Below are 10928 nucleotides of genomic sequence, written 5' to 3'. Positions count from 1 at the left end.
AACGGGCCAAAACAGACAATATTTGCTAGCGGTGGACTTGGGCTGTTACATTATCCTTGGATTAATAAGCACTCTCTGAAGAGGGGATGAGAATCCAAGTATAGTTCAGTGGTTAAAAGCACTGCTTATAATCGATGATTCGATTAGTACTCTCCCAAGAGGGGTTGCAAGTCCAAGCTTCGTTAACTGGATAAAGTTACTCGTTAGCATTTGACCTATTAATGATTCAAATGCTATACCCTTGTTCTTGGATTAATTAGTACTCGCACGAGAGGGTCGTGAATCCAAGCATAGTTTAATGAAACCTTAAACCGTTGTCTTTGAATTAATTAACACTTTCACAGAAGGGATCGTGAATCCAAGCATAGTTTAGTGGGTAGAAGCACTAGTTTTGATTCCAGCGGTTGATAATTCAAACTTGAACCTTAGCTGTGTTTTGAAATGGGATGAAGATGAATCCCGAAACTCTATGTTGCAGATTACAACGCTCTCCATCCAAAAGCAAGTACGGTCGTAAACTTAGTCGAACTTGAACGAGATCTTTGTAATATACCTAGAAAGCCCCCACTGAATGGTGAATAAGCTGATTATGACATGAAATATAATGAGATGAAAAGGTAAAGTCTTTATGGGGTGGTTGGGGAGGGTAGCACTATGGATGAATAGTTGTATCCAACAATGGAGAGAGGAAAAGGAAGCAAAAGCAGCCATAATCTGCCACCTTTTTTTCTTCTCAATCAAAGATGCTTCAATTCCCATTAATTTACCAAAAACGTCTCTCAAACCGAGCGTTAGAGCTCGAGTTTGAAAATCCCGAGTGATGTAACAATTCAAATCCACCGTGAGTAGATATTATCCGCTTTAGCCTGTCAGGCATCGTCGTCACCTCATGATTTTAAAACGCGTCTACTAGAGAAAGGTTTCCACACTTTTATAAGAAAGGTTTTATTCCCTTCTCCCACTTATGTAAGATCTCACAATCCACCCCCATGGGGCCAGCGCCCTTGCTAGCACACCACTTAGTGTCTAGTTCTGATATCATTTGTAACAGGCTAAGTCCACCGTTAACAGATATTGTTCGATTTGGCCTGTTACGTATTACCGTTAGCCTCACGATTTTTAAAATGTGTCTGGTAGAGAGAGGTTTCTACACGCTTATAAGGAATGTTTCGCTCCCCTCTCTAACTAAAGACTTCTTTAAAGGTATTTCCTCGGAAGAAGAAGTTCAAACAAATGGTCTAAAGAACGCGATCACATAAACAGAATTTGTGCAGATACGACATATCAGAGCCAGACACCAGACTATGTGCTGGCAAGGAGGTAGACACGAGGCGGTATGCCAGTAAGGACGTTGGGCTCCAAATGGGGGTGGATTTAGTGGTGGGTCTCACATTGATTAGAGAAAGGAACGAGTACCAACGAGAATGCTAGGCCCTGAAGGGGGTGGATTGTGATGTCCCACATTGTTCGGGGAAGAGAACAAAAACATTATTTATAAGGGTGTGTTAAGTTGTGCTAACACATTATTTTCTTTTTAATTATTTTTAGATAATATTAAAGAAAAATCCAAAATACATTTTTTTCACTGATTATTAAAAATAATTTAGAAAACCCTAAATAAAAAATTAATTGGTCATGGAATTTACCCAATTTTATTTTAAATTTAAATTACATAAAATCCAATAAACCATTGGGCCCACTTAAGCCCAATAAAGACAAAGCCCAACATGTAATGGGTAAAGTACCATTTGAAGCCCATATTTCAAAAAATAATGGCCCAATCTTTTGAAGCCCAACTAATTCTTCAATTTACCAATTCCATAATTTTTTTAGAAAAAATAAATCGATATATTATATATAAATATAAATTTTATATTTAACGGAATCCTAAACCCTTAATATTCTGTTGTGATAAATTAGTAAATTTTTTAAAAAAATATATTTAATAAGTTTTTTAAACATAAAATTAAATATTAAACAGTTTTTAAGTTTGAAAATTAATTTCTAATTTAACCTTTTTTTTTCTAAGGAAAAAATAGGGTATATGTGTAATTTAACCTTTTAATGGCCCAAATAAATATAAGGCCCAAACACCTTTGCCAGTCATTCTTCTGCTGCGATATTCTTCTTTCGCTCGCCGGATTGCTTCTCAGCCGCTGACCGGAGAACCGACGCTTTGCAATCGAGGTTTCAGCCATGGCTACGTTGGATTCCGATGTGCCGATGGTTCCCGCGGGTGAGGCTTCGAGTAGTGCTGGCCCTTCGTCTTCCAAAAAACCTAAGCGATTTGAGATCAAAAAGTGGAATGCTGTCGCTCTCTGGGCTTGGGGTACTTTCAAACCCTAATTTCAACTTCTCTGATTTCTGATTGATTCCTTTTGCGTTTGGATGTTTCTTACTGATTCTTGTCTGTGTTGTAACGCAATTGTGATTTATTTTTGCAGATATTGTTGTCGATAACTGTGCAATTTGTAGGAATCATATCATGGATCTCTGTAAGTTGAAACAATTTTTAGGGTTTTAAATGTTCGTTTTTTAATCTTCAATTCTAGATTCTGTTTTGGATGGTAATTTGATGTTTCTCACTGTTGTTTCCATACGATTTGTTTGGTGTTTAGGCATTGAATGTCAAGCGAATCAGGCGAGTGCCACTAGTGAGGAATGTACCGTCGCCTGGGGTATGCTATTACGCCTCTTTTCTAAAACCTTAATATTGATTTTAGTTTCCTTGTTTGAGATGGTTTGGGAGCTCTGCGTGCTATATTTTCTTTCCTTTTCTGTGAAATATGACCGATGTTCGTGCATTTTGCAATAGATATTAATCCCAGTGACTAGAAAATCATCCTGAGCTACTGATTTTTCTTAATTAAACTGCTAAACAATAACAGTTATCTTGTCGAATGGACCTTTCTTTTGCTTGTTTCATGCGGTTATTCAAACTTCAGAAGCTTCATATCAATCTAGGATTTTCGGTGGTGATTTGTCTTTGTCATTTGATCTCTTGTGTTATTGTGGCATTTTCTTTTGGGGATTAGGCCTTTATCTGCCTCTGTGTTTTGGGTTTGCTCTTGATTAAGATTCTTGTTTGCAGGGGTATGCAACCATGCTTTTCACTTCCACTGCATTAGTCGTTGGCTGAAGACTCGCCAAGTTTGTCCATTGGGTATACTTTATAAGCTTTAATGGGTCTAATACATAGAACTGTATGAAATTCTGCTTCTTCTTGATTAAGCTTTTGTGATGTTCTTCAGATAACAGCGAATGGGAGTTCCAGAAGTATGGACATTAGGACCTTCATACCGCTGCAATGCCAAAGGTCAGACAGACAAATACTCTACTTGAAATGTCTAATTGTTGAAAATCTGAACAAATGTCCAATCCCCAAATCCTGTTGTGTTCAATTGTGTGCCTTTTCATATCCGAAGCAGATTAAAATGAGTACTTTATTCACAAATGTGAACCTTAGACATTACACTACAAGTATTGACCTAAATGTTTACATTCCTTATTAAATATCTTGATGAAAGTTCTTTCTTCCTGTGAGCGTCTACTATGGCTTTATTGAATTAGTTATTTGAAATGGGATTGTGGATACTTGTATCATAGGGAGCAATGTCCTAAGGTCGATCATTATATTTTTATAAAGTAATTCGTCTGACGTCAATAAGCGACAATTTGACAATGCTAGATATGTGTTTGAGTTTGTTTGGTGTCTTTTTGTAACGGCTCAAACCCACTAGATAGTCTTTTTTGGGCTTTTCCTTTCTAGCTTTCCTTCAAGGTTTATAAAACGTGTATGCTGAGGAGAGATTTTCACACCTTTATAAATAATTTTTTGAGCTTTTCCTTTCTAGCTTTCCCTCAAGGTTGTTTTTAAAACGTGTATGCTAGGGAGAGGTTTCCACACCTTTATAAATAATTTTTTTGAGCTTTTCCTTTCTAGCTGTCCCTCAAGAGTTTTAAAACGTGTATGCTAGGGAGAGGTTTCCACACCCTTATACTCCTCTCCAACTCACGTGGGACCTCACACTTTTCAATATAGTTTTCATTGGTTAAAAAGTTTCAATCTAGTCTATACGTTTTATCTTTTTTCAATCATATTCTTCGGTTGATTTGCACGTTAGGATTGGTGGATTGGTTGATTAATCTTAAGGAGAAAAGTATCTAATTTGCTCCATTTTCTTAAGGAATTGGATCATCTCAAGGAGGAAAGTATCTAATTCCTCTGTTTTCTTAAGGAATTGGCCAAGGCTTGTAGCCCTCCGAAGAGGTATAAACAAAACGTAGTCGTTTGTGTATTCATTGTTCTACATTTTAATAAACAAAACGTAGTCGATTGTTTAATAAACAAAACATAGTCGCAAATGTAAAAAGGGCATTTTTGGTATTTTAAAAATAAAATGTTCCCACTAATTTGTCAAAAAAGACAAAAATTGACTTCGACCAAATAGAGTTGAATAACTCAACCTATTTGATATTACCTCAAAGTTTTAAAACAAGTTTAAGAATAAAAAATTGGCCTACAAATTAAATTATCATCAATATTTAACCCATAAATTTCAATCTTATGGGGATGAATGACTATGGGAATTACCAAAGTCAAAAGGGCCAAACAAATTTTCATATTTTATAACTTTATTTGAGAGATTATTATAAGCTCAATCAAACCCATCACCTAGATATCCAAATTTCGTAACAAAAACCTTAAATTATTTTCAATTCTATGAATACGAGTAAATATATTTTTTTTTTTTTTAAAAAAAATTCATACGGTGTAAATATAAAATTTTGAAATATATGTTTAGATATGCACCAAAAAAAAAGAGGTAAATTTAAATACTTACTGTTAGCCCGTGGGTAAATTATTATTATTATTCAATCAATTTTAATAGGTAAATTATTATTATTATTATTCAATTAATTTTAATAGAAATAATTCTGAAAGACACATTTTAAATTGTTATCGGAAGTATAAGAATTAAAATAGAATGAAATTGAAAATGTATATACAAACCATCGAATATGAAAATATATTAATTTAATTTATTTAAAATATCAATGAGTTGGTGGGGCCCACTCCACATATTTTCAAACTTATATATAAAGACATGACATGTTGGTCTTATCCAAAGTATTGTAAAAGTTGTATTGCTCTAATAATTAATTCTTTTTTCTCAACATAATTATCTAAAATTGCAAATGATTTTATTAATATATATATATTCTCTTGGATTATTTGATAAAATATGGGGAAAATTGGTGTAAAAACATTGATAAAAAAATTTGTTTATATAAATAAATTATATATATATATATATATATATATATATATATGTATGTATATATAATATATAAGCTAAGAGCACTAACAATTTAGAATGAAAGCGTGACGAAACGCACTTCAAAAACACTTTTAAAAAGCAAAACGAACATTAAAATATATATACTTTTTTGATAAAGCACTTATTATTAAAATATTTTTACTAGACTCGACACTCTTAAATGTCATCTAAACGTGCTAAAGTGAACATTCAGTAATAATTGACATGTATATTTTTGTTTGAGAACGAAAAATTTTGGACCGGAAAAATCATCGTCTCGACAAAATTAAAGGGTTGAAGCCATAAAAAAGTCTTCCACTTGGATCAAAGAACAAACGTCTATGTTATTCAAAAAAATCCGAACCAGCCGAACTTTATACAGTTGAGTTCATTATTTAATCATGATGGCTCGAGTTGGAAAAAAACCTACCATTCGAATAATTATATTAAATTTAATTATATTAAATTTAAAAAAATGTTTCAACTCGATAACCTAAAGACATCATATTTAAGAAAAAAATATATGCCGTTAGAAGGGTAAAATAGTAATTTCACAAAGTTTACTTATTCGTAATTCCAAAATGGAGGGTTAAAAATATTAATAGGGTTGGTGAGTTGTCTCATTTGAATTGGTCCTTTTCTCCCATCAACTTCAAATATTTATATTAAATTATTATAATATATTCTAATAGTCATCTAAATTTTTTATTTTTTATTTAATAAATTTTTAATTCGTTTAAATTAATAAAAAAAATTAAAGGGTCTAATAATATAAAATTGATGACATAAATTTATAATTTTATAATATTTTTATGAGAAATCAAATCTTTTTGTGATAAAAAAAAAAGGAAAAAATTATAACAAATGAAATTCCGCACAATATCTCTATCTACATATCTGATCATTTACACGACTATTCCAAATCCAACGGCCCTAAGGTCTTCGGTCGCCGTTGCCACCTCTAGGGTGCAACACTGAGCTCGTCGGCCGTCGGTTGCCGTTCCTCACCCCATTTTCAGGCAATGAATTCGGCGATCTGGGGTGTCGGAGATGATGATTTTGTCCTCTATGATGACCATTTTCGTGATGCCCTTCGTCGTTCACTTTCTTCCTCTCTTCTTTCGGAGTTTCGCTTCCCTTCGATGTCGGAGTCTTCTCCGGCATCTCGAAAACAAAAGTTCCAATAGGCATGTCTTGGTAATCCTTTAATGGCTCCAAGATTTTCACCACTTCGTTCATCGTCGGTCGTTGCTTCGGGCGTTGGCTTAAACATTGATATGCCAATGCCGCTGCCTTTCTTGCTCCAATCTCCGAGTACTGTCCTTCTAGTCTCGTGTCCATGATCCGACCCAGCTTTCTAGGGTCATTCAACATTGATCTAGCAAACTCAACCAAATTCTGCTCTCGATGTGGCCGATTCTTCTCTAACGACCGTCGTCCCGTCAACAACTCCAAAAGAACCACACCGAAACTATATACATCACTCATAGCCGTCAAATGACCTAAAAGAACAAACAACATTAAACAATGTTTCTAAAACTAAACAGTTACCAACCAAGACAAAAACTAATAGATCAATCAAACTCACCTGTCATAACGTACTCGGGAGCGGCATAGCCTTCAGTGCCCATGACTCGGGTCGAGACATGGGTGTCATCTCCATCAGGGCCATCTTTAGCGAGCCCGAAATCGGAAAGCTTTGCGTTGTAATCGGAATCCAACAAGATGTTGGAAGCTTTGAAATCTCTGTAAATTACTGGTTTTGCTGCTCCATGAAGGAAGGCCAGTCCCTTGGCAGCTCCTAAAGCTATTTTCATTCTAGTTGACCATGGCAGTGACACTGAAAATCCTGTAAAAATAATTAAAAAAAATAATAATTAATCAATTATCCATTAATAAATTTAAATAAAAAAAAACCCATTTATTTTAAAATTATTTTTTTAAAAAAAATTGAAATTTTAAGAATTACTTACTTCTAAAGAGCTGGTTCTCTAAGCTGCCCCTTGGCATGTACTCATAAACCAACACCCTGTGTTCATCTTCACAGCAATATCCAATCAATTTCACTAGATGTGGATCTCGCAATTGTCCCAAGAAAATCACCTCCGTCTACAAAAACCGAAAATAAAATGAGATAAGATAACTACAAATGTTCGTTTAATCTATAGGAGCCCGTTTCAAAGGGAGTGGAGATCACTGCTTAAACGGAAAAAACGAGATGGGTCGGGAGAGATTTCTCCCTGTTAGTTAAACAGGGTTTGAGACAAGAATTACATTTCATGTCCCTATCCCTGCCTCGACCCTGCTCAAATCTTCGTTCAAATGTGAGAGAGGTTAGGGAGAGATTTCTCCTCGTTAGTTAAAATGGGTTGGAGACGAAAATTACATTTGATGCCCCTACCCCGACCCTGCTCAAATCTTCGTTCAGTTGTGAGAGGGGTCGGGGAGAGATTTCTCCCCATTAGCTAAACAGGGTTTCATATCTCCATCCTTGCTCCGGGTCGGGGAGAGATTTCTTCCAATTAGCTAAACAGGGTTGGAGACGAGAATTACATGTCCCTATCCTTGTTCGACCTTGCTCAAATCTCCGTTCAAGTGTAAGAGGGGTCAGGGAGAGATTTCTCCCGATTAGCTAAACAGGGTTGGAGACGAAAATTACATTTCATATCCTCATCCTTTCTCCGACCCTACTCAAATCTCCACTCAAATACGAGAGGGATTAGGGATAGATTCCTCCCTTAGCTAAACTGGGTTGGAGACAAGAATTACATTTCATATCCCCATCCCTACCTCAATCCTCCTCAAATCTCCGTTCCACCTATATATACACACACATACATACATATCGAGATTAGCTCAAGTTTTTTCAAAACGACTTACCAACCACTCGCGGTGGCCTTGAGATCCATCCAAGTCCAAGAGCTTGACAGCAACAGGCTGAGCCTTGAGGCCGACCCGAAGCTTGTCATCGATGAACCCCTTATAGACCGGTCCGAAGCCACCTTCTCCGAGGAAGTTACCGGTCGAGAAGCTCTGAGTCATAACCTTAATCTCTCCCAAAGTGAACATGTGAATATTGCAGCCAGCCAGAGATACAGAGAGATCCTCCGAAAGAACAGAATTTGGATTGCTCAAATCCACCATAGAAAGCCTAGTGAAAGAACTCTGCTTCGCCGCCACCCTCTTCCCCGCCTTCGCCGGCAACCCGCCGCAGCAGAACGGCGGCAGAAACGACCTCCATGATACCTTCTTCTTCATCGATCCGAATTTGAGATGAAATTAGATGAAATTAGATGAGAGAATTTGAAGAAAATTTGAATTTATAGAGAAAATACAGAGAAGAAACAAGCATGCAGCTTCTTCAATGGCGTCTCCATTAAATAAATAAATTAATAATTATTTTATTTTATTTTGAATAATTCCGCAATACCGTGTATATATTATTATTTATAAATATTATGTGAATTGTGTCGGATGAAATGGAATGAAGGGTCAAAAGTCAAAATACGGTTTGAAAGCAAAATGACGTGGCTACCCCTTTGACTTTTTTTATATTTTTATTTTGGAAGAAAAAGGGATTAAATTATTGGTTGATTTTGTCTACTTTGAAAATCTAGATGATCAAAAGAACTTTCCTATTTATTTTCTTTTTTTTAAGACCTTATTTAATATTTTATGATGTTGGTTCATATTTAAAAAATACTTATTTACTCATTAAAATATTTTTGTTCTCGAACATCCTCATCAGAAAAATATAGACGAAAATTTAAAAAAAATCATGTTAAATCTAAAAAAAGTAATCGAACTAGACTTGTCCCGAGATTAGGTCCAAATGCAACTAACTCGACCTGTCAAGCTCAACCCAAATTCAAGTCCAATGACCCTAAGGCATTGTTTTAGTTTGGATCGGGTTGACACGACTCCTAATGGCCAAGCCATTGGCTCATTAGACCAAAGTTTGGGTCAAGATCGTCAGACTTGAACTAACCCATTGGATTAAATTATTGACTCGTTTGATACAATTATTTTCATTTATTATTTAATTTTTAACTTTTTAACACGTAAAATTTACAGAAGTTTACGAATAATTATATATATAGATATATTATTTAGGTTGACTGAGTGGTAAGATATTAGATAAGTCTGAGAACAACTTTGTCCGATCCAATAAATAAACGAATCAAATTAGTCAAACTTTGACTTTAAACCGAGCTAAAATCGAGTGTACGCCAACTTAGGGTAACCTTTAGACTTTAGGGGAGGCTAATATGCAGCCATTTTTTCGTTAGTGATTTGGTCAGAAATTACTGTCAAAATGTAACCAAAGTTGGTGATATTGCAATATTTTTTCTCTCTTCTAGAAACTCCTACCCCCTCCAATATATTATCATCAACCCATTCTATGATTTGGATATTACACCCACAATCCTGACCGTCCGATGTGCGTACTTTTAAGAAAACAGCAGATTTGCAAGATGATCAGGATCCTTGCTTCTATCTAAAGTTGACCTTTCCGATCTTATGTGGGTCCCACGTTTCTAGTTGTTGAGATGTGGTCGTGTGTACAGGCTTTTCTTGGCTTCAATTATATATATATATATATATATATATATATATATATATATATTAAATTAATTAGATTTTGTATTTTAATATAAAATATATATTTATAAAACCTTTAGTCATTATTTATTTTTGTATTCTTTTATTTAAAAAATTTAATGGGTAATTTTCATTTAATATTTTTTTTGTTAAGAGCTAATAAATTCAATAATATTTAATAAATTAAAATATAATATAATATTCAACATAATTTCTAAAAATTCAAAAATTTTAACGGACGTGAAAAGAGAACTAGAATAGAGTCTCCGTCTCCGTCCCCATCCCCGTTTATTTCATCCTTTTGAATTAAAATTTAAAATGAAAGTCTATTTGACCGAACAGAAAAAAGGGTTACAAAAATAATGGGCTGGTCGCCTTGTGGTTGATTAATACATTTCACATGGAAAAAAGATCTAATTGGAGGGTAGTTTCGTCAAATTAAATAAGGGGAGTAGGTGCGTGGGGACCACGCGTCGAACTATTGCCCCCAGCTATGAACTAAGTCAATAGACATTTTTGTCATTTACTATTACAACCTTGTCAATCGGGCTCATTCCTCGCTTTTCTTTTTCTTAATAAAAATTTATAATATTAATTTGAAATAATGGTTTTAATGTAAATAAGTAGTATATTATATAAAGTTGGGGATAAGCTTTAAAAGTGGTATTGTGACAATAATAATGGCTTTTGGGCTATCTTAGTTTGTCATCATTGCAAATATTATTCTTTATTAATGGTGGATTGCATTTTCCATTCGCTTTTTCGAGAAAAAAAAACAAAAACAAAAAGAAAACCGTGTTCTGGGCTTTCCATATATGTCTCATATCAATGAAGAGAGTATTCTTTTATTATAAACCCATGATCATTCCCTAAATTAGTCGATGTGGGACTTTCCTCATCCAACGGAACAACCTAAAATCTAAAGCCTACTATTAAACACGCTAAACGCTTAGAATCAATTTGTTAATAATAATAATAATAAGATAAAAGTAGTATTTATGGGCC

The 10928-nt window shown here is 34.6% G+C and overlaps 2 protein-coding genes across 2 annotated transcripts; one reads left to right on the top strand and one right to left on the bottom strand.

Moving 5' to 3' along the window:
* Positions 1–2086: 2086 nt before the first annotated feature.
* Positions 2087–3543, top strand: LOC111461500 (RING-box protein 1a). The gene is made up of 5 exons (XM_023105039.1): positions 2087–2329; positions 2445–2495; positions 2619–2678; positions 3092–3163; positions 3252–3543. The coding sequence occupies exons 1-5, from the start codon at positions 2197–2199 to the stop codon at positions 3287–3289; spliced, it is 354 nt and encodes a 117-aa protein (XP_022960807.1). The 5' UTR covers positions 2087–2196; the 3' UTR covers positions 3290–3543.
* A 2628-nt stretch (positions 3544–6171) lies between these two features.
* LOC111461491 (serine/threonine-protein kinase RIPK-like) lies at positions 6172–8618 on the bottom strand. The gene is made up of 4 exons (XM_023105029.1): positions 8202–8618; positions 7295–7430; positions 6910–7170; positions 6172–6823 (listed from the first exon to the last, which is right to left on the bottom strand). Exons 1-4 carry the CDS (start codon positions 8577–8579, stop codon positions 6255–6257), a joined length of 1344 nt encoding a protein of 447 aa, XP_022960797.1. The 5' UTR covers positions 8580–8618; the 3' UTR covers positions 6172–6254.
* Positions 8619–10928: the final 2310 nt, after the last annotated feature.

Source organism: Cucurbita moschata, unplaced genomic scaffold, assembly GCF_002738365.1.
Source record: "Cucurbita moschata cultivar Rifu unplaced genomic scaffold, Cmos_1.0 Cmo_Scf00025, whole genome shotgun sequence".
Classification (NCBI taxonomy): Eukaryota; Viridiplantae; Streptophyta; class Magnoliopsida; order Cucurbitales; family Cucurbitaceae; genus Cucurbita; species Cucurbita moschata.
This window is presented reverse-complemented; position numbering and strand designations above follow the sequence as displayed.